Here is a 24,752-nt window from a genome sequence, read left to right as displayed (position 1 = left end):
CAAAACCCGCCTGGACGCCTTCCTGTGTGATGTGCTCTAGGTGATCCTGCTCTGGCAGGGGGGTTGGACTAGATGATCTTTCGAGGTCCCTTCCAGCCCCTAAGATTCTATGATTCTATGAAGATGAAACCTATCCCAAGGCAACCTGTACCCATTAATACGTTGTTGAATATGACAATATAACACTATATCCCTGTTGTCCTGAGAACCATAACAGACATGTCTTTACTCCTACGAGAGTCCAACTTACACAGTCCAGGAAGCCTCTCCTGGGTCTGCAGGAGAAACACTGTATATGGACAACTTCCCCCTGTAACTTCAGGGACAAAATAATTAATTTTCTCTATTTTAATATGAAATTTTTTAAAGAAACAAATGCCACCTTCTTCCTCATTTCACAGCTGAATGACTATCACCTCTACCAAGTCTCTGCTCAGGACTGCACTCATCTTACAGATCCATTGATTGAGAGAAAAACAAGGAATTTTAAGACTACTTTTCCATCATGTTAATGTGACCTCTTGGTCTTTTGAGGCCAAGGCTGTATCTTCACATATGCTTGGCATAGTGGGAACAATTCTCTCCTACTACAACATACCAAATAACAAGTAGAATAAATTTGTGTGTATATACAAGATGATGTATTAGGTCAGGAATCTACCAGCTGAGAAGAACTTTGTAGGAGAAAAAGCTGAGAATGTGATTCTGTTTCAGATAGCTCTTATTCCTGAATTGCATATACCAGCTGGAAATTATTAAGGGAGTAAAGCAGAACAAAACAAAATGCACAATATTCAAGTTCAAAGAATTACTAAGGAGGTAAAAATAGGTATATTTTTCATACTAGAGAGGTATGAAAGGTAAGAAGGTGCATTATATTCATTTAGTCTGCCCAGACATGCAATATGTGCAAAGACTATCACCCAGCAATTCCTGCATCAATTCTTTACAGATAGTTCCACCCTAAAAGAAATGCTGATAAAGGATGAGATTACAAAACATTTGGGGATGTATAAATCTGTCAGCATGAAATCATAAATGTGGCAGTTAAATCCTAAGTAAGTTAGTAAGAGGTGCAAGAATGCAGAATCAATGACCATGATTTATCTGAGGTGCAGAAAAGGACTGGAGACTGTTCCGTTCAAAAATTGACTGCATAGGAGAAAAGAAAAAAAAAAAAAAAAAAAAAGGAAAATGAAGTTCAGATGAGACAAAGACAATTTAAAAGGGAGATGTGAATAGACTGCATTTGGAACATTTCTTTTTGCCTTATTTATAATGTCTAAGGATATTAAAAATGAGATTTTCAAAGGAATATAAGGAAATGAGTGTCCACACCTCTTTGAACGTAACGCTTTGGACACTTTTTTCCCTAATATTTCATGGGAAATCCAGCCTAAAGGATAGATAGATGCCACCAGCTGCCTGAGACAGCAAGTGATTTAAAAGCAGTAAGAACCATAAAGCTTTATTAAGAAAGGTGCCTAGGACATATTGTCCTGGACAAAGTAGAACTTATTTTTTTTTTACTTTGCTTTAAGAATGTATTCTCTGATTCATTCTTTCATTACAAAGAGGAAGCTAGGTACATTTTGGAAGAAGAAAAACATAATCTCAATAAATACATTTAATACAATAAGAAAGTGGAAAGTAATTTTAGAAAAAATGGTTCAAAAGTCATTAAATAATTTTGTGGTAAATCTCAGTACCTGACGGGAGAGTGTCTCAGCTTGTGACAATGTGCTAATAGAGGGAATGTTGCAGCCATCAAAAGTGTTTCTTCTCGTACTTATCCTGTCCCGTTCATTTTGTACAGCTGGAAAAGAATAATAATCCCATTTATTGACTTGTAGACACTGCCAGACAATATAATTTCTGAAGTTTACTAGGTGACTATATGAATCAAAATGGCTGAGATTAAAAAAAAAAGCCTTGTGTTTTTAATAATAAAGAAGGATAACAATACACATTTATGGTCTTTATTCGCATATTGTTCACCTGTAAAAACTATGTATAACTCATTGTAAATAGATACTGAATTATCAGCACTTTTGTGGCTGTCTTTACTATAGTAAAATCTCTTTCTTCCCTTGAAAAAAGGCACCAAAAAGTTTTAGGCAGGTAAGTTTTGTCTCATGGGGTCCAAAAAAGGGCAGCTCAAAGTGCTTGGGATAAGGAATCCTTAATCAACATGTGCAAGGCTTATGAAGCAACACAGCTTACTTTTGAATGGAAGGAAGAAGAAAAAAAATAAAACCATCAAATAGATTTTTCTAAAACCTAGATCATTTCCAAGGTTAGGCCAAGGAAGGGTAAAAGAAAAAAAAAAAAATTGTGCTGATCAAAATCTTTTTATTGCACAAGGAATCTCATCATCTTTTAAGAGCAGCAGCTTTATTTCCAAAGATATGTCTGCTGTTTTGTGGGAAACAATCTGCATTACAGAATTTAGTAGTAGCACCAAAGGCTTCAATAAAATAAATAAAATATTCTATACACAGAATAGTTTTCAGGTTTTATCTGAACAATGCACATAGTGTATTCTAGAGGTGTACTAACTTTTTGCCAAGGACACTCACTGATGGGACTTTTATTAAGGTCACAGTAAGAAATGTAGCACAGTGATAAACACAAAGTGCTAAATGTTCATGAAGACAGGAAACAAAAAAATATAACCTGTTTTAAAAGAATGGAGAAAAAAAACATTCACTGACTGTCAGCAGCCTAAGTGATACACAGAAAATTAAAATGAGGTCAGAGCTGACTGAAATTAGAAAAATTAGTTACTCTGACAATCACTAGGAAGTCATTAATAGAGCACTTTGAGAATCATAGGGAAATGCTTCCATTTTCTCTTGCATATGCACAATTTTGGATTATTAGACTGGATTACTAAAGCTTTTTTGTCAGTTCAGGCTAAAAATGCCTTAAACACAGACTCCATGAGGAAGGGCGAATATCTGCTCAAAAAGGGCTTGCGTAGCTTTTACCAGCTAAAGTCTTTTTCATCTTTGCCCTGAAGAAAAGGAAGCAATTTGCTAGAAACAATCTGAGAAACTATCATATAGACTATGCTATACTTATGCTACAAGACATTCCCAGATGGTACAGAGAAGTATATAGCAACACACAAGCAATGAAATCTACAGTTCAGCATCCTGAATTATTTTAGCACCAATAAACCTTGAATAAACATGGCTTGGATACAATGAAAAATGAAAGTTTTATAGGTATTGGGAACCAGAGGAGGCATAGTGGTGTAAATTAGATTACAAGTTTTGTGCAGGATGTATCTTCACTTCATAAACATGTGTCAGCATCATGCCTGACGGCAATGTCAGCTAGCCATGCACAGGGATACGCTAGCCTCTTGAGGGAAGTGATTATTTCTTTGTTTTGGGTTCCCCAGCACAAAGAAGATGCTGGGAAACTGGGCAGTGTCCAGTGGAGGGCTATGGAGATGTAACCCACAAGACACACAAGGTCAAGCAGCGACAGATGTCTTGATGTGGAAAAGAAAGCTCCAAGGTGGAGGTGGGAGTCTGATTTCTGTACTAGAGAAACGGAGTCAGATTCTTCTCAGATACACAGGGAAAGGACAAGAGGCAATGAACACTATCTTAATTTCAGTGAGACATATTCCAATCAGATACAAGGAAAAAATCTTCCCAATGAGGGTGGTCAAGCACTGGAAGAAGCTGCTGAGAGCCGTTGTGGAATCCCACCTCTCAAGGACTGTATAAGCCTGGCTGGACAGGGTCCCAAGCAACCTGACTGAATCTAGATGTTAGCCTTGCTTTAAATGGGGGCCAGGACTAGATTACTTCCATACGTTCCTTCTGAGCTAAACTATTCTTTAATTCTAGGTTTTGGAAGTCTGTAAAGCTCTGCTTTTTGCAAAACTTTTAAGGCTGCTGTGGATACACAGGACATCCCTTTTCTTCATGTCAGATTGGTAATATATATATACAGTATGTTACTGATTTTAGTGGCCCAAATTCCAATGCTAAATTGTGTTCAAGCAAATACACAAGAATTAGAAAACCAATTTAATACATACATAGTGTAATGCTGTTTAGAATATCCCCATCCAGCTGCAATGACAAAATCCATTTTATCTCATATCAAAACTTGATCACTAGCAAAGCAGTACTATAGATATGTAAGATCATAAAGAAACAGCTTCCTTTATCTTAGGAAAGCTATGTATAGATGAAACAGAGAACAGGAGAGCTGCACACCTCACATTGTACAGAGGCCTTCAGGCAGATACACCATGCTCCCAACAAAACAGGCAGCAAAGTTGGTGACTAAAGAACCATTTCTGAGTACTTATTTGAAGCAGATGAGGATATCTTTTGCCTCTACATTATAAATGCCAGTGAAGAAACAGTTCCAACAATCCAATACAAAAGTCCTCTGATAATCCCACTGCCTTTCTTTTGCTTTTGTGCTGCTCTTGCAGTCATTAGGTTCTTCCTCTTTGACAGGAGGGTCACTGTGACACCCATGTTTCTTCATGTCAGTCAGTGCGATGTGTAACTGACAATCTTCACATATTAAGACTTAATGAGATTAGAGATTTTTTTCAATTAATGTGGACACTCCACTGAGAACCACCACTACTATTCTCACCACTCATTTTTTCACTCAACTTCACACTCCCTCCTCTGTCTTAAATTCTTCAAACTTTTACATTTAAGGGAAGAACCAGTAAATTAGCACTGTCATTACTTAGCTAAGGTGGAAACAAAGTATCAGATAGACATTTTATCACTCAAATTTAGTAAAAACTCAAATTAAAATCTCACACTTTGAACTCATCCAAGATATGGCTCAACACTTAGAAATCAATTCATTTGGGTGCCAGGATTAATGGATTAAGCAGTTGCAAATTCACTTAAACCCATAGATTTGCTAATGCTCCAAATGTTAGAACTGGTTACCTACCTGAAAATTAGACTACACATATTTCACCTCAATATAAAAGCATTTCTCCATCATGAAGGTCTTATAGCATACTTTCCATTGAATTACTCTGCTGCACTTTTTTACAGTTTTTATTACATTTTAAAGGTAATTTAGATTATTTCTCTTTGTATGCAAAATAATAAATGATTCTATTACCTTCTTTTTTCATTCCTGCTCGAAAACACTTTTTTAAACGACAATATCTGCATTGATTCCTTTTGTCTTTGTCAACAATACATTGCCGGTTGAATCTATCACAGAAAAGAAAAGGTAAATGTATAAAGCATTAATAAAGCAGCAGCCAGATTATGAAGAAAAAAGCCCCACCAACTGTGGTCTGTCAGAACAAGGTCTATAGCCACGGATTTTCTTCTTCTGTTATTTATTTATTAATAATAATTCTGGAGATATGCTTCATATTTGCTTGGTTTTCAGGAATATATGTGTGTGTACCAACACTCATACTCATTGGAATGGGAAAGTGTGGAAAATTATGGAGTTCTGTGCATCATTTACAACTCAGTTTATCTGTGAGATATGTCAGCAACTGGCTGCATCAAATTGTGGTGGGGAAAATAAAGAAAAAAAGCTACAAATTAAAAAACGAGAGGTTAGTCAAGGAAAATGCCAAATGTCACTGGCATGAAGGAGCCCTTAGTTGCCAAACCAGTACCCTTGGCTGGCAACATTTACTCCTTCTGGGAGATACCAATGTACAAGGTATATGTTGTATTGCTACAGATGACAAACAGGAAATGGAAGGAAAAATTTCTAACATCACAATGAAGTAAAGACATAAGGAAAAACACAGAGCATGACACTGCAGGAACGTTTACTCAAGCTCTCATGCATATCTACAGGTGTGCCCAAGGGGAATGTATATGACCCATCCCCTTCTCTCCCTGTTTGCTTTTACCTTTTTGTTGTGCATGTGTTTGTTAGATAATTAGATCTATGCTTTGCAGACATCTTCTTGAAATCACTTTTATCAGCTCTTGTCATACCACTTTAGGGATATGTCTATACTGTATCACTGTGGTATGTCTATGAAGGACAGATTTCCTTATAAGAATATTAAGCAATCAAGGAAGTGTAGCAAACAACATTTCCAGTAACAAGAAACTCTTACAAAAAGTTTCCTCCTTTAGAACTTATCTACTCACAGAGCTTTCCATACATTCTGTGCATGGCTTAAAGACGACATTTATGGACTTGTGCATGCACAGAGCAATTTGTCAAACATGGTGCACAGAACTGAGGTGTGATAATCTGGGAACCCAGACATCCAGAAATTAGAAGACTGTCATTGAGATTGAAGGGGGGAAATGATCATTCAAAAGAGCAGTGTGTCACCCATGGTGTGAAGATGTGCAGATGTGCAGATGCACTTGTATAGCCTTTAAAACAAGACTCATGAATCTTACACTTTCTATTCAGAAACTGACTTCATAAGAAAAATAATTGAAATTAATTTTCAGAAAACAGTTAAGAATTACAGTTTTCACATTGCTAGTGAAAATATGAGAATTTTTTCTTTTCTTTTTTTTTCCCCAAGAGGTGACATTTGTAATCATAAATAAAAGTGAAACAGCTCTTAAGTGATGTAATGATGTCAACAATATAAAGATAAATCTGGAATTTAGTATCTGGAATGTGTAATATAAAGCAATCTTGAACAAAAGAAATCTTTCCAATCATATGAATATACCATGAACCATATCCTCATCAAAAATGCTGGTTAGAATTTGGTAAGAAAAAGCTGTAAATACCCAGACATAGTTATGAAAAGTCTGAAAAGGTGTGAATGTAATTTTTGCATAGATTCATTAATTTAGTGCCTCTAGACAAACTTTTGAAATACCTGCATGTATAGACGTGGTTTTTCCGTATACTGCGTCTAAAGAATCCTTTGCATCCATCACAGCTGGAAGCACCATAGTGTTTTCCAGTCGCTCGGTCTCCACATATTGCACAGAGACTACTGACCCCGTTGTCAGCAGCATTCATGTTGACAGCTTCTCCTGAACTGTCTGAAGAGAGGCAAGAACAACAGGTAGTTATGGACAAGACTTTGAACAACCACCCCATGTACAACTTGTTCTTAAATGGAAGCTTCTTCTGACCTTTTCTCTTTTAATGGCCACTTACGCTTTATGTAGCACGATGTATCTGATCACATCTGGTTCTTACTCAGATGAACACTTTCAAAGTTACAGAGATCTTAATAGAATTTATGAAGTTGGTGACAATTTTATTCTAAACTCTTTCCAACTGAAAGGGGTTAAAAATTGAAGTGTAACTCTGCATGGATAATGACTTATACATTCTTACTAACATGAAGGGGACCTTTAGCACAAAGCCATGTTGCCTAATTAGCTGGTAAAGATCTCTTATATCAGTTCCGATAGGAGCTGGCAATAATTGGTAACTAACATAAACTGGAAAAAAAGACAAGACAGATTTTGAACAATGTTTTAAAAAAAAAAAAATCTAAGAGGACTGTCTAAGTGTTATTTCCTTGAACACACCTTGAACACATTATCCAAAGGAACACTGGTGCAGACTTTACATGCACAAGAGAGTATCAGCAATGTGATTAACAATTAGTCACTGAATGTGGTAAACAATACTGAAGAAATTCACCTGAAATCAAAACATACATATTTATTCTTCTTTGAGTCACAACGTTCAACAGACATGTTCAAAGAAATAATTGCAAAATAGCTTTTTCTGTTATACTTCTGGTTTTACAAAAGGAAACCCGTTTGCAACATGTAACTACATTTGTCGTTGCTCACTGGGAGAAGAGAGTGCCATATTAATTAGTTTTTCAAACATGAATTCAAATGTCATTAACAGTGGACACACTGAAAAAAATGTTAATATCACTACATATTATTATGCATATTGTATGTCTTACACAAAGCTAAAATCAAAACAAACTCTAAGCATAAAAAGGCTGCACCTAATAGCTATTAATTACCAAACTAATAACTTACAGTGAATAATTTAACTAGCTCTATCACCAACACATAATGCAACACAGCATAACCTGCCTAATCTGCATTCCCATTTAATGTAACATTAACAGATCTGAAAAGGTGCGATTCAGCAAAAAACAAACGACCTATGAAATCACTCATATTAGAACAAAAAGCCAAGAAATAAACTAAAAGTTACATAACCATTGTCGATAGCTTAAAAATCACTTAGGGCATAAAGGTTTGTTTTTTCTTCCCTAATCAATAACCAAATTACCCTTCTGTTTACTAACCTTGCTGTAAACATGAGAAATTCAGATAAAATTTGAAGTTCAACGAGAAAACTAATTTAGGTTCAATATTGCAGGAATATGTGGAAATGCAGGTCCTAAGTATTTTTTTCTGCAAAAACCACTAAATATTCTGCCTTTTAAAAGTACATACTACAATAAATCTATGAATTATACCTTATGATACAATGATACAATTTTAAATACATTAGAAGATTTGGAAAGCCATTTTAAAGTGGTTTAACTGCCTGATACGTCACTTTAATAGACTGAATTTTCTTTAGGTTTTTTTGATCAGTACTCAATGATGTCAGAATGAAATGGTGTGCTTCCTATTTCAAGCATAACTTACTGATAGAATTCCGCGAAAATTTAATGCATTAAAAACTCCACCTCAAGTTGAAGTGTTACATTAGCCAAAAACAAATAGTTTTTCTCAGATAAACATTAGCCTCTAGAAAACCAACATCATTTTTTAATAAAATCACTCGAGTTCATACAATACACATAGCTAGAAAGGCTAGATTAACATTTAAATATGTAAAATATTAGTTCTACAATTTGAAACTAGGCATCAAGAGAAACAGCAGCAATTTTTTTTTTCACAAGCATCTGGATAATTTTTTCCTTCCTAATGTTGTACATGAAATACACTTTCACGTCCAAACTGTCAATACTAGTTATTCATTTGTCTTACAGTAAATAAAACAACTGCTGAATACACCATTTTCTTCCTTTGATTAACTGACTGGTGACAGTACAGTTCAGTTACTTTATTACATATAACCTCTCTTTTATTTTTCTTAATGTTAAAGATATATAATATTATTAACTTAAGAGTTAGCGATGAAATGTAAAAGGGCAGATTTGTAGTTTGAAAACAATCCCCAAATGCTCCATTAATAAAACATTTAGCTAACCCCTTATAGCACTACTAAGCTTCACTTTTTCTGTCAACTGGCTGGATTTTGCATCATGGAGCAGAACTCACCATTGCCATTATACAGAATCTGCATCGTTTCGAACTCCAGCGCTGTATACGTTGGATCTAAAACTTCACTGTAGTTTGCCATTTCCATGTCTAGCATTGGTTCTGAGAGCCTCATCATTGAATGTAATACCAGGGGAAAAGCTGCTCAAATGTACAACCTTCTCATTCTGTTTCACAGTGATTGATAAACCAAAGTTAACTATAACTGTGTCACTTACGTGCTGCAATGGGAGGAGCTGGAAAACTGCTTCTGCATGCTATATTCTACTTGTTGGTTTGTTTGTTTGTTTTTCTTTTATGATACAGTGAAACCTTTCTGATAATCCTGGAATGCTTTATGGAATAATCTTATCAGAAGTTGTACTAATTCCAGTTCTTGAGTGAGCCCAAGGACGTGCAGGAAGCTTCCGATCTCCTATTCCCTGCTACACATTTTGCTGTCAATGTGCGGTATAAACAGTACTAAACAAACCACTAGGCTTTTTCTATGCAAAGAGACTGTAGGTTCATATGCCATTTCATTCTCTCTCTTCAGAACAATGAGGAAGTGTGTTATGATTATGGAATATTCTCAAACCCAAAGTACCCACCTCCATATTTTAAAATATTGCTGCAAAACCTCCCATTTTCCAACTGTTAGTGTTCTTTAATGAGCTGGCTTAGACATGCCAGCTTAGACATGCTTAGACAGGGCCTCAAGCAGCGCAAGCTCTGTAGCAAGAAAAGCCGTTTTATAGATCCCTTCCATCCCATACTGCGTTGCTGTGATGGCTCTAGGCAGTTGACCTTGCACACTCCCAGAAGGTGGCTGCCTGCTCTAACTTGTTGTCACACAAGGTGTGATGGCAGCATGTTGTTTTCAGGCACCATTCAGATGCACAAGGGAAAAAAAAAAAATCATTCAGCTTCTCTGAAAAGAAGAATCTCTGGGTAGGTCCAATGCTCATCAGCTGGTGAACATGGAACGTACAGACCCAGTTAAAAACCCTCCTGTAAAGCCGCTTGAATCTGTGCAAAAGATAGTTTAATTTCACTTGTTAGTTGGTTGTATTTAAATTTGGATAACTGAATATCAAACATTATTACTTCTCAAAAAATTATTTACAGAAGACTAGCCCTTATACTGCTGACAATGTAACCAACAGTTACATTAAAGATTAGCAAAAACTGTCCAGTTTATGTTTAATTAACAAGAGCAAATAACAACAGATAATTGAAATGTTAATTTGAATGGAAAGAGTGCCTGTAGTTGCTGTTCAGTAAAAGTAGCTGCAAAATGGCACCATAAAAACTTCCTTGATTAAAAAGAAATTAGAGGCAATCAATGACAAGCTTCCTTTGGGAAAAGGAAAACTTACAGGAAAAGATGTACAAATAAGGCATTCCAAAATTAATACTTCTAATTCCTAGTCCATAGAGGGCACACATTACCTATGTGAGATGCACAAATTATCCTGTCTGCTCGTGGACATACAGATGCAGCCTCAGGCCAGTTCTACTGGCCCCAATGGAGGCCAGTGGCCTAATTATGACAACAGGACTCTTGTGTAAGTGGCTATCACAGAGCTATGCCCAAACTCTGGGCAAAAGGAGTATTTACAATTGTGCTACTGCTTGCACTAATTATCTGCAGACTTTGGAAGATCTCCACAGGGGCTGTTTTTTTCAACCAACTGCTATTTCTTTTCCATTCAACCATCCATCCATTATATTCAATGAGATACCAAAACCCTGCAGAAGTTACTACATCGAAAAGGCACATTTATTAATGACCAATGTAACTACAAATACTTCCTATACACCATAGAAGACAAATAATATATGGGAATTTTACAAGATATTTAAGTTTATGACTGAAATATTAGAATATTTCATGCCAACAATAATGGAAGAAATTCTGCTCAAAGTATCATTTCACAGTATTTTCATCACAAAATGCAATCGTTTTATACCATCCGATGGTTCATTTTGAAAAGTTTCTTCAGTAGTAGAATTTGTTGCATTTGCTACAACAATTAGTTGTATTTGTATAGTGTTTGCTATGAAACTAGTAACTAGTTACACAAAAAAATCATTTCTTGCATTAAATGCAGTACTAAAATAATATACAAAGGTTTACCTGTTAACCAGAATTATCTTTTGTTTCTTAGTGCAAAATTTTTTATAAGATTTCCTATATATAATTTCTGGCTTTTTCATACCAAAATTGTATGCTGCACATATACAAACATATCTACAACTGGATTTTATTTCGAAACCCCAGTCCCCAAAACACTCTGGCATATGAGTAACTTTAAAATAAAGGAATGAATGTAAGATGAAAGATATCATGTATGACACAATCAAATCCTGCTATTCCCAGCACCGTTACCACAACTGCTTCAGTGATGCCAAAACAGGCCCCTCAGTGACTACTAAAGAGAGGGAATGAATTGATCCTTCAGACTTCTGCCATATAAAAACTTGTTTCAATTGATTTTTTTAATATGGAAAAATGTACACTATAGGAAAGTCATTCTTTATACTATTTTTTCCATGTTATGCTAAGGAAACTTCTCACAGTCAAATCTTGGATTGATAAAAATCCCCTTCCTGGGGATTTCTGGCGTTGCAAAGTAAATAATGAACATTTAATGTATACTAAAGGACTACTGTAAAATATTATTATGTTTTCCTTCTGCCTTAGGTGGATCAGAATGCAGTCCTGAAATTAAAGCACTTGAGGAAAAGCTAATGATGAAGAGCTTTTCGTCCTATGTCAGTCCCAGCTGACATAGTTAACTAGTATTCAGACCTCTACACAGATTTATTTTCATACTGGACACCTGCAGAGTTTTTCCAGTTCTGAATGCCATGCAGCTTGTAGCATAAGATTTGCTTTCAAATTGTAAGTCAAGTTATCTGCTACTGACAGCCAAAAAATACCAGCCTTAGGTAAGCAGAAGTTTTAAAATTGTATAAATAGTCAAACTGCTAAATATTTCTTTCAGATAAGCCATACTGTAAAGTTAAGAGAAAATGACTTTTTCAAAATAAAATTTGCAGTAATTGTGCAGAAAGTTACACAATAGTGTTCTTCATGTGGTTTTGTTGGGTTTTTTCTTTAAATCTGATGATCACATGATCACATATAGAAAGCATTCCTACCTTATCTTTAAGACTATTAACTCTGTTAATTGTTCAGCTCTCCATATTAAATGTAATCATTCTTTATGATTGTGGTATAAAATAGAACACAAGCTAATAAAGCCAAGGTTATTTCCATAAATGTCTTCCTGAAAATGAAAACAAATCTTAAACTACTATCACTACTGAAAGCAGTTGTTGGTTGTTGGCTGGTTTTTTGTTTTTTTTTTGTTGTTTTTTTTTTTTAATGAGCAGCAATATATTCTTTTATTATTCCACCTTATGAAATGTTGGCAGTCCCCATAAGAAAGTCCTTATTAAAAGTTGTGGGTTTTTTTCTTGTTTCCCATGTGTTCTAAGGAAGGAATACATCTTGACAATGTTGCTTTGCTCTGCAAGTACAGCGAGTTGTGGTAGATACACTCAGAATGCAACTTTTTTTTTTTTCTGAATAAACTGGCATATTTATCTAATGTATTGATAAAACACACAATTTGATATGCCTCTCCTCCCATTTGCAGGCACACGTGTGAGACAGGGTAGGCAGGAAGCCTGTACTAACCAAGCCTAATGAAGCCACACAAACTGAGCCAGAACTTCACCTTACTACCACAAATTCACCTGTAGATCTCCAAGTCGGGGAATTTATTCGCCAGAAGCTTGCCACCCAGGAAGTGGTGTGCAAATTTCCATACGCTAGTGGGGAATCTCATCTTTGGCTTACAAAGACACACGCCCATGTGATACCAGAGACTGAGTGTCTCTCTCCTGTAACACACCCCTCAGCACCAGGGACAACACTGCCAGTCACTGTCACATCAGCTCTGCTGTCACCCGCCCTCACTTATTTAATAAATGGTCCATGAGTAATGACTGGAACATGTTTGCTCATATTTAAAACATAAAAATATTACATGTATGGCCTGAAAAGATTTGTAATACTGTAGTATTACCTTATTTGATAGAGATCACTGGCTTTTTTCTCCAATATAAAAATGTTAGTTGAATCACATCTAAAAATCAGTGAAATAAACTAAACGTGTATTACCAAACTTCTTGGATTTCTTGGAAAATAAATAGCCTTTTGTACTTAAGACCTAAATACCATAACAGAAACACGGCTACAGTCCTCTACAACTCTAAAACATTACAGCAAGTCTCTAACATTATCATGCTCCTCCTTAAAAAAAAAAAAAAAAAAAAAAAAAAGTTCAGAGCCAAACTACGCCAAAGTTGCCTTTGAAATGGTTAATGCTAAAGGATTTTTCAGAACAATTTGTGAATCATGAAAGTAATCCCACAACACAACTGCATTCAGTAAGATGATCAAAGACACCATCTCATACACACTTCTCAAACCCGGCATCCACTATCAGCTTTACTGAGTAAATTTAGAGCACTTAGATGCTTCTCTGCCTCTCCATTTCGCATCTTCGAGTTTGTCCTAAAAATATAGTGCCTAAATAAAACACTAGAAAAGCAAAGCCAGTACCAGAATTGAATAACAGGTTTTCACAGCACACTTATTAGGTAAGGTGGTAAGATAAGCTGCAACAAATCATGCCAGGTGAAACATGAGTACAAGCCTTTGTGGGAAATCTAGGCTAAGCCTGTTTCCATTACACACATTTTCAGACACTTAGACCATCCCAGGCATTCTATAAAAACAAGATTCTTGCACATATTGAATCTGCCTCTTTTTTCATTTGAATTGGTGATTCATTATATTGAGCTCCACTGTATCATACAGCAACAATACTTGGCTTTCTTTAATAAGTTATTATGAGATTTTGGGGTAGTTGTTTTTTTTTTTTCATTTTGGCGTAAGTGGGAACAGACCATTAGTGCAAGCTCTGATTTGTCTTTATACTTATGTTTTTGGCTTCATAAAGTATCTGTCTTGTGGAACACCTAGCTACAACTTCAATAGCCATGAATAAACACAGAAAACAAAGAACATGCCTGGCTTCTGACTTGTCAAACAGTATGGGCCCGCCCCATTTAGCACATTTTGTAAGCTGAAAATATTGCCAAAATAGTTATGAAGATGTCAGTGACTAGTCTGCATGACAGTTCCAAACCTGAGTAGAAGACTTAACACTCCAAATTCTATGAAGGGCAATTTACAATTTTAATCTCACATCCACTGGGTCCTTATCCCTAGTGGAACTTGAGGGGAAATATCAAAGGAATATAAAAGCTTGAAAATACTTTGAGCCTGAAGAGTAGCTGTGATAGGGCAATTTCAAAGATCATTTACAATGGCTGAGGATATACCCTGCTTTCAGATCCTCCCTCCATATTCCAAATATCACTCTGCACAGCTTATTCCAAAATGATAAATTATTTATTCACTTTATATACCATATTGTCACTGAGGGAATATGCTACTAGCATAGCAACAGTAATACAGTGGTGCCAAATGCAAAGGGAAGATGTTACAGTCACTACTTAAGGTGAAGGTAAACAAAGCTATCTGGTTTATCTGATTTTATTTATCATTTACACACACACACAGACCAGTTTGCAGAGCATCAGTGAGTGTCTTGGGTAACAGCTCATAAAGTAGTTCCTATTTTCTCCTTAACAGAAAGGCATGTTTTGAGGATGATTCTCACACTGCTTCACTCACACTCGGCACAGACCCAAATTATTAAGGTAATATCTTCTGCATTTTCTAGATGCCCTGTGCTACTTTCTGTCAGTGGTCTAGTGAAACCAGTGGTGCATCTGTGTGTGGTGGTCCTGCAGCTGCATGCTCCTGCCCTTGATTGCTACCAGAGCCAGGAAGATTTTTGGTATTACTATTCCACTTCTTTATTATTCTCATGTTGCAGTGAATTTCTTCAACTAAGGAGAGCTGAAATACAACTGTAACAATTGTACATCAGCAGCTAACACTTGAAAAATTTCTTCTGAGATTTCTCAGCCTTCATCAAATAATCCCACTGCCAAAAAGTATGAAATAATCCTGTAAAATCCATCGTTTTGCCAAGAGGTCACATAGGGACCACTTTATATAGACCACCAGGAGATGCTGACTAGTAGCTGTGCAATTGCACTGATGGAGAGCAGTGTCTGGGTGACGGAGCAGGAAAGGGCATGAGGGTGCCTGTTGAAGCAGCACATTTTAAGTGAAGATTTAGAAGGATCACCTAATGATGAATGATCACCTAATGGTGAAGTCCAAATGTGATGACAGTCAGAACACAGTATGCCAGGTACAGTGGTTAAACGTTTAAAACTCTGGAAAACAAAGCAGCCATACTCCTTCATATAACTGTTCCACAAAGCTGTCCACAATAGACTTTGAAACACATGTAGAATCATAGAATCATTTAAGTTGGAAAAGACCTTTAAGATAATTGAGTCCAACCTTTATTATCTTACAAAACTATTCTAAATTTCTGGGGGACAATGGAAAGTGTAAGACAACTGAAACTTCCCAGACTCTGGTATTTCTGTAATTCTCACTATAAATCAGATATCAAATATTTTGCAGATTTAAAATCCTGGTTTACGTGTACACCACATATACCTTTTATGTATAAGCATATGCATGTATGTACACAACAGAATTTATTTTTGGTGCTTTTGTGACAGCTGGATTTGCTTCCTGAATTATCACTGAGTATACTGAATTATCCATACAGAAATGGATTGGATAGGAGGAAGTTCTCCCTCCTACATACTGGATCCTAGTAATTCTTGACACTGTGTTGTCAATGTGCAGATTATCTCCATGACTAGTACTAAGTCTGTGTTTTGCCACTTCAATCCACTCCTGTCCTTGCTTTGTGCCCAGATTAACAGTAAATTTGCTTACCCTATCTGGGGTTAGCAGGCACTATTCAAAAATTATGCATTTTCATGGGGAGGAAGGATAAAAAATAGGATACTTCTGCTTTTTACACAGTAACAGATAAGGTTTAGTGTAAGGTATGCAATTTAATATTTTGTAAACTTTAGTATTTAATATTTCTATTTTAACTGAATATTCTTTAATTCATTTTATTATTGAAAATTCACAACTGCCATGAAGTGTTGCCAGTTTAGAGGGCTTAAAGGATGTTTGTAGCATAGAGTTTTGGAGTGAGATTTGCTGAGTTACAGTTAAATGCCTGGAGTTACTTGTTAATAATTTCTTTAGATCAGGTAACTTATTATGTTCAGATACACACAGGAAAATTAATCAGAGACTTGTTCTGGAGAGCAGAATGAAGTTAGAATAAAGAGTTCAGATTTAAGATAAAACCAACCATCATGATATTGATAAGTAGAACACTCCTGTTCAGTCATCCTCAGGTGATTAGTAATTTCTTAATAAGCCTCCTTGGCAGGTTTTTATGCAAACTTGCTCATAAACAATGTTTTATATAGTCAGTTAGATAAATTTTACTTACAATTTATCCACATTTATCTTGAGAAATACCATATAATGTGATTTTTTTTTTTTTTTTTTCCCCCAGGTAAACACTTGCCTTTGTTACACACAATAAAAAGAGTTCAAAAAAAGGTTAACCAATATCAAGGTAAGGTTTGTTTGGAGGTTTTTTCAGCTTGCCTAGAGTCTTTCTGTTCTGTGTGAATTAATTGCAGCAAGTCTTCTAATTTTTATATCCTATCTGCTGCTGAGTACATTATATATTTTACATAAGGTTTAAAAACAAACTCAGTACATTTCTTGCCATGCACTAGTCACTAGTCATGCTAGTGATTGTATAACTCTTGGTCCTACGTAAAAAAACAAATTAAATAACTGAATAGTCAGACAAGTCCCATTACTTTCAGTTACTCTGTGTAAAATTAAAATTTTTAACTAGAGCCTAAACTGATTCATCACATTCCTGTAGAAAGAATGCTGTGTCAACACACTGGGTTTAACTCTTCCAAGACACTAGCATAGTTATGCTTAGCTTGATTTTTCTCATTTTTGCTATTGCAAAAGTCAGTTAATGAGAAATTCAGACAGTGTTAAAGACTACAAGTTTAAATTGAAAGTGCAGCAAAGGGACAGAAAATTCAAAATGCTACCCGAATAAAGGAATATATTCTGTTTCAGTTATATTTTGTATCAGCTCTTTAAGGTAAATAAAACCTTGATTTTATACATCAAATAAATATGTAGATTTTTAGACCACCTCATGCATAAGGAGGCACGCACGTAAAACACTGATTTTCAAAAGGATACTTTTACCTTTGAGAACAATATTATATGATGGGATTGAGTACTGCTTGTAAAGTGTATCAAAACCAACTATACAAAACTTCTAAAAATCCCAAATTGGCCCAAAGAAACTATTACACTACATCATAAACCTTTCACATTTCAAGTTAAAATTATTACATTATTTTTCTTATGAGAACAAAGTCATGACTGGTTTCAGCAAACACATCACAGTATCTCCTTGAAAATACACACACCAGGGCTGTCCCAAGAACCTGGAAGGCCCTGGATACTTGATATCTTTATGGGCAGAGGCATATGCACTGTTAAGTGCAGTAAACTCAGATCCCAGTGCACATGCAATAGAATCCTCTGGAGAAGGAGCTTAAGTCTGTTCTTTGCAGTACACATACTGATCCACTCTGCAATTTTAACACACTAGGTTTTAAAAGGAGTAAAGCACCCAGGTAGGAGTAAAGCATCAACTACTGTGATTTCCAAGAAATAGAAAGATATATTCTTCCAACATATTTTTAACAGTGATTTCAATAAGCTTGACATCATTAGAAGTCCCTTTTAAAATCTGATGATAAATATTAGAACGATAAGATGGGTTGCACCTCTCTGATTAATAAAGCCAGAACACTGATCAAACTGAGTGGGGAAAAAAATCACTGGTGTGGAGACTATGAGACAAGCAGAGTTGTCTTAATCTCAATCTTAAGTACAGGTTAGAGGAAACTTTGAAAAACAGTCATAGATGAAGTTATGAGTAAAACCACAATGCCAATCATCAAGAACCAATCTGAAAAGTTATGTGAAGCTGCAATAATGTAGGTTACTTGATCAGTTCTACCTTAAATGTTACGGAAAATAGCTGTGTCGGGGTGGGTTTTCTAGAAATGAGCAATATTCATGTGGCCGTATTTCTTGGGTTTAATGCAGTCATGTAAGTAGCCTCCATCCTTTTATCAGAGAACCTTGCAGTAAGTAAAATTATCTCCCTATCTGTGTGAGAGGTCCAAACTATTTTCCTCTCTTTATGAACAGAGAACTGAGGCAAAGGACAACTAAAGATAGTCTTTATGACATTTGAGTCCGCGTGCCTACAATATAGTCATCTACATGCAAACCAGATACCTGACTCCCTTTGTATACACTGATCACAAACAGGCTCTTCTAAACAGATTCATTAAACCTATCCTTAGCAGTAGCTTGAACTGAATCACCTCTCAAAACACGCATTTCTTCCCACTGGTTATCTGACCAAAGTGCTCACACAAACGCAACAAAACCCTCGAGCTAGGTGAGGTGAATCTACCCACCCAAATGACTCCTGAAATCAGACGAGAGGTGGAGATCCTCAGTGGAGACCTGGTCTACCCACCTGAGCACTTTGTCAAAACTAAAATTATTATTATTATACACTCCAATGGTTACAGGCTATAAATGCCAGAAAAAAAAACATCATTTATCTCATTAAAAAAATAAAAATAAAAATTGTTACACTCCTAGTTCACATAATGGATGTTTGGTCCAGCTTAAATCACGTTTCAGAGGGCTGAGCTTGAGGAAGAGAATCAGCCAGCTTAACTTGTGTGCAGCCATAAAATTATTAACACTATACCCATTGAGGATTAAGAGAATCAGACCCAGGTATCTCTGCATTTGATTAAAGTGGAGATACATATATTATAATCCAAAAATAATCTAGGTGAAAAACATTCCTGATAACAGAAAGCAACAAAGCAAATGTTAAGTTACCGTACCTAAATGTGGGAGAGCTGTCCTGCATGGTCTCACTTGCAGTCCCAGTATGTGAATGTGTACCCAAAATCCCTGTGACCAGAGGACAGGCCTCTATATCCTTTGGGAGGTACACGAATCATGCATACAGGCTCAGAGCCTCTCTGATACTTGCTCTGGCCTGGGGAACCAGAAATACAAGTCATGTGAAGGACACAGACCACTTCTCCACCCAGCTGTGATGCTGTTCAGGTGCATCTCCTGGGGCCAGGACTGTGATGCACTTACAGTGTAGATGCAGCCCCAAGGAACACCTTTCCACTAGAAGTCAGGCTGCCTTATCTGCCAAGCTACACTCCGTTTTAAACAAAAGGAGGAATCACAGCTCATCTGCTAAATTTATTTCTAGGGACACACAAAAGTTGTTGCATTCCAGTGTTTCAGTGTTTTTTCAAACCAGTGTGGTAAAGACACATATTTTCATCTGATTAAGGAGAAAAAGCAGCTGTAAACTGTAATCTCTACTAGTGATAGTACTCTCTTCTGGCAACACTGCCTACCTAAAATGGATTCATATGAATTCATATTCCAAATAACATTTCTTTAATTAGACACATGAGAAAATATCTAAGGTGACAGTCCACTCTTGATCAATAAATTCTGTAAACAGATCAGCATTGAAGATACAGTAGTATTTGGATACTACTAGCTGATTTGTGAGAATGGCAAAAGTAACTTCCTGTGAAAAGTCAGTCTTTCAGCTTTCAAAAAAAAAAGCAAAATTACAGGAGGAAACAATGTCCGAATCTGAAAGAACCACAGAACAAATTTGGTTTGGAACCAGGAAGGCTGAGTCAATAGCAGCACAAGGAAACAAAGATGACTTCATTTAGGTGATGAAAAGGTCACTAGTGGGTGTATCCTAGCCATTTATGTTAAGGTTTTATTACATGTACAACAAATTAGTCATCAGAAAAGTTTCAGAATGTGCAGATGAATGGAAAAAATAGAGGTAACTGGATTTTCTTTTTTAGGTGATGTGAAGTCTGGAGTTGGAGACACTGCTGCAGAAGGCTGTTCAACCCAGCAGCAACAATACAACTGCTACACCAAAGAGTATCAGAATTGGGTGTTTGAAGTGCATGTCCTGCTTGGTCTAACAAAAATGAGACATCTTACTAAAACCTGGTCTTGCCTGGGCCTTTGAATAAATACAACTAAAACACTGAAACCTCCCTGTTATGCCTTTTTTGACATATAATAACAGTCAGAGATAGGAAACATGGTAAATATTTTCTAATTGAGGATTGATGTCACTTTTCTAATTTGACCTGCATAATGTTCTTGAGGGAAAAAATGAAACAAAACTACAGCACTGTTGTCTGTTGTTTTCTTGGAAGCAACAGTTAAAAAAAATAATCTGAAATTAAACCATTCCTAGGAAGTGTGGAATAAAAAATTACTTTGAGATCCCAAACTGTTCAGAATCATTGAATCCTAAAAAAGACATGAAGACACAATCCTTGCTGTAAGTAATTTTATTTTATGTAAGCTTCTCTTCAACCCAGCAGATGTTCCAGTCCCTGACCATCTTGGCAGTCCTCCATTGAACCTCCTCCAGTTTATCCATGTCTTTCCTGGAAGGAGGAAGGGAGCAGGATGGGGAGAGGGGGAGGCAAAACTGGATACACTGTTTTAGATGCCATCTAACAAGTGCCAAGTAAGAGGGGGGATAACCACTTTCCTTGACTCTGCTAATGCAGCCCAGGATGCTGTTGGACCTCAGCTCCTGGGACACATGGATCGCTCAGGCTCTGCTTGCCATCTACCAAGACCCCTTGGCTCCTTTCAGCACAGCTTCTCTCCAGCCAGCCCCTCATTCTCCCCCAATACAGGATTGTTCCCCAAGTGTCCCCCCATTTCTCGATTCATAATTGAGTTTTTTATTTTCTAAGAATCACAATACCCTTCTAGCCTCTCCTGGCTAAATTACTACAGCATTCCCTATTTTTTAGAGGAATACATAGATTAAGTTACTGTGATGGACTTGGTTCACAAAGATTGATTTAGCTGTCCCAAACAGTTTTAACTAAAATACTGCCATATCTGTTCACTTAGTCAGAATAAGAAGTCAGCCAGTTGCTTCCAGCTGTACTTCTGGATACATTTTACAGAGCCAGCAGAACTCATCTACACCTCCTACTATCGGTCATTAATCCGACAGTGAATGGCATTTATGCTTCCATTTGCACAAGGGAGGTGTTAAGAGCTGCCATTACAACTGGAATTAAGAAACACTAATGGCTTCTCAGCCATGTTCAGGGCACAAGAACGTTCATCTTACAGAAGGAGACTAAAAGGAGTTGGTTTGCCCATCTCATGGAAGCGAAAAGTGAGAGGGAGTTTATTCCACAAATAAATCATGCAGAGTAAGCATTGTAGGAGGAAAAAATTATTTAGACAATAAAGCAATGCTGCCATAAGAACAAAGGCTGGCAAGTGGAATGCTTCTAGACATGACAAGGTTACAGCACTGTAACAAACATCCATTTAGGGAGTAGAGGTGAGGTACGCATCTGGTTTTAAGACATAGAGAGAAATTTATGAAAGGTATTATATGGGTTGATGACATCAGTCAAGTTGATGAAGTTGATGACTCAGGAGATCTCTTCTGGTCTCATGTTGCTGAACTTTTGCATCATTTTTTTTTTTAAGTAGTAAGTGAACACTATCAAGTGTGTTATTCTAATTATGAATTTAAAAAATGTACCCGACCTCAGTCTGCTAAGCAATTAACAGAATTACGCTGCGACTGCAGTTGATACAAAATTAACAGCTGCTGGAAATGATGTTAGCCATCTAATATGCCCAGCTTGGAGTAGCATTATTCTTAGGCATGTTTATCAAGTTCTGCGGTAATGTGCACTTGAGTGAAGTGCTCTTTACTAACGTGTTCAAATTCACAAAGCTATTACTACAATTGCAAATAAGATATACACCAACATCATCTCCTCTGCCCATCGTTTTCTCTTCTTTGCAACTATTCTTGACAGAAAATCAAATTGTAACAATTCCAAAGGATGTTTGCACAAATTGAGCAGAAGTGGCATTATATAATTAAATGGGGAAAATGGGAAAAAAATCATCCTCATGAACCAAGTAGACCTGAATCCAAAACACTTGAGCTGCTGCTGATGAGGAAGAAACAGGAATCATTTAGCTCACTGGGGGACACAGAGAAACATTAAAGGTAGAATTCACTTAAGAAAGTGGAAAGGGGAAAAATATTTTTGAGGAGTATTTAAGGCCGAGAACTGAAGAATATCTGATAATTCAAAGCCTAATGAAATCAGATTAAATCATTTTTCAGAAATTCAGAAATCATCATCTTTTGGGACTGCATTTTCAAGGTCAATACATGTTAGAGTGGCAAAGTGCTTAATTAGCTGATTAAAACACATCAATTAAAAAATGGAAGAAGAAACTTCATGGGTCATCTGTTCATCTTTCTCAGAAGGATACTGGAAAATCCAGACAACTGCAGAAAGTAATAATATTTGATGAGGGAACAGTTGCCTTATAAGGACAACACACAGCCTTGGGTGAACAATATAATGACAACATCTGGCAAAAATATTTGGGATGTGCATACTTTCCACCAACCCACCACCAATGTCTATAAATTCATAGGTATTTATGTGGCTTTCAGGAAAACATGATCTTTCCAACAGCTGCATCTCCAAGTGATCATCTTTTTCTGAGAGTGGCATGTCAAAAGAGGACAGCTAATGATACAGTCTCTACCAAGGCAGTAGGTTACTGAAGCATGCAGTAAAACTGAGATTCAAAAAAGAAAACAGAGCACAAAAGTTTCAGTTCTCAATATACAGAGGAGAGAAGGCTGATTTCCTAGGCTGTGTTTCCATCTTCACCTCTAGGTAATACCTGCAACCAATAAAAGTAAAATAAATGCTAAGCTACCTGCAGTACAAATCAACAACACTCCTAAAAAAGAATTCTTATTTGGATTATAAAGGGTGAGAATATGGTGCTTTCATTCAAGGTACAAAGGCATTTCTGAAGATTAAAGAAACTTCAAGAAAATGCTTAAGTCATCAGACAATGTTGATGCCAGATTTTCTTCTTCTTGTAGAATAAAATAGCATAGAATTTATACAATGTCTTGAAATACTATCTGGAAGGATTACATATAGGGAATAAGAGACAAAATGGTTTTTAAGACTGCGGAACTGTTGACATAGAAGCATATGAATAAAAGATTCCCTGCTCTTTGGATGACTCTAATGTTTAGACACTGGGTAAACTACATAATAAAAGAGGATTTGTAGTAGAAAAGCCTGAAAGAAAAATAAGTTTGATTTGACTGTGTGGAGAGGGTTTCAAGAAGGATGAAAGCATTAAGGAAACAAAGGGACATTTTGTTGTAACCTTGAGAACTACTTTACACCTTTTGCAGTCAGCCTCACTGACTTTCTAGAGAGACTTGAACTTTTAAATGCTGAGCTTTACCTGAGCAGTCACTATTTTTTTTTTTAATGTATATTTATGTCAATGCTACTGATCCTATACATTTTATACATATGTAGTCTGCACATTTATGAGTAATTCTTACATAAAAACAAAATATACACTTACCACTCATGAAGTTCTGAAAGACATTTTTTTTTCTTCATCCTAAAACTCCCTGTTATTAAGATTCAAGTAAGAATATGTCATTTTTAGGTTTTCCTATTACAAAAAAATACCCAACGGCTTCAGCTAAGACAGCATTCTCTGCTTTCTTTTTTAATTTACTAGCAACCTTATACATTGTTCTTTCCCTTGGAAGAAACTGACAACACAGAAAATAACTTCTAGACACCAGGGATGAAACTAGCTTCCCTTATTCAGACACAACAGGACTTTAGTCAAGCACCGAGATTCTTACAGTCTGTCGTAGGATTGCTGAGGCACTACATTCTTTATTGATCTTGTAAACTGCAGTGCATGCAAAATAGAAAGCAGTAAAATGATTAGCCCATCAGTACTTTTTGTCCTCAGAAGTGCCAGACTGATTCTGGCAATATCAGAAATGATGGTGTTTTATTTAATAGTTAAATATATATGAAATAATTATTTCTGCTTATCTTCACACATAGACCCTGGATCAGAAACATAATGTTTGGCTGTGGAGGAAAAAAGCACTACCTGTAATAACACAACTTCTCCCACTGGGGCCACTATAAAGGCATATAAAAATCATCAGCTGTACTAAAGTGAGGATGAAGCCTAGAAATGGATCTGTTCTTTAAGTCCCTCTGTGCCTGTCTACCTACACGTGCTTATCTACGCAAGATAAATTATTCCCTCAATCATCCATGATGAGGAAAAGTTAGAATCTCTATGGGAAGGACACACTTTTTTAGGTATCTTAGAATCACAGAATGGTTAAGGTTGGAAGGGACCTTAAAGATCATCAG

At 36.3% G+C, this 24,752-nt stretch overlaps 1 protein-coding gene across 6 annotated transcripts in view; it reads right to left on the bottom strand.

Moving 5' to 3' along the window:
• Nucleotides 1-24,752, bottom strand: part of HNF4G (hepatocyte nuclear factor 4 gamma) — a 59,097-nt gene that overhangs the window by 10,227 nt on the left and 24,118 nt on the right. The window contains exons 1-4 of one of the 6 annotated variants that reach the window (XM_051612206.1): nt 9,234-9,360; nt 6,833-7,001; nt 5,128-5,222; nt 1,710-1,816 (exon numbers count right to left, since the gene is read on the bottom strand). In XM_051612206.1, the coding sequence (XP_051468166.1) occupies nt 1,710-1,816; nt 5,128-5,222; nt 6,833-7,001; nt 9,234-9,351 (489 nt within the window). In that variant the 5' untranslated portion in view covers nt 9,352-9,360. Of the gene's footprint in view, nt 1-1,709; nt 1,817-5,127; nt 5,223-6,832; nt 7,002-7,499; nt 7,579-9,233; nt 9,361-24,752 lie in introns of those variants that run through there. The other 5 variants (XM_051612208.1, XM_051612207.1, XM_051612212.1 and 2 more) reach the window with 5 other exon arrangements.

The sequence above is a fragment of the Apus apus genome, chromosome 2 (assembly GCF_020740795.1).
Source record: "Apus apus isolate bApuApu2 chromosome 2, bApuApu2.pri.cur, whole genome shotgun sequence".
In the NCBI taxonomy this organism is placed as follows: Eukaryota; Metazoa; Chordata; class Aves; order Apodiformes; family Apodidae; genus Apus; species Apus apus.
Note: the sequence above shows the minus strand (reverse complement) of the source record. Positions and strands in the feature narration are given on the sequence as shown.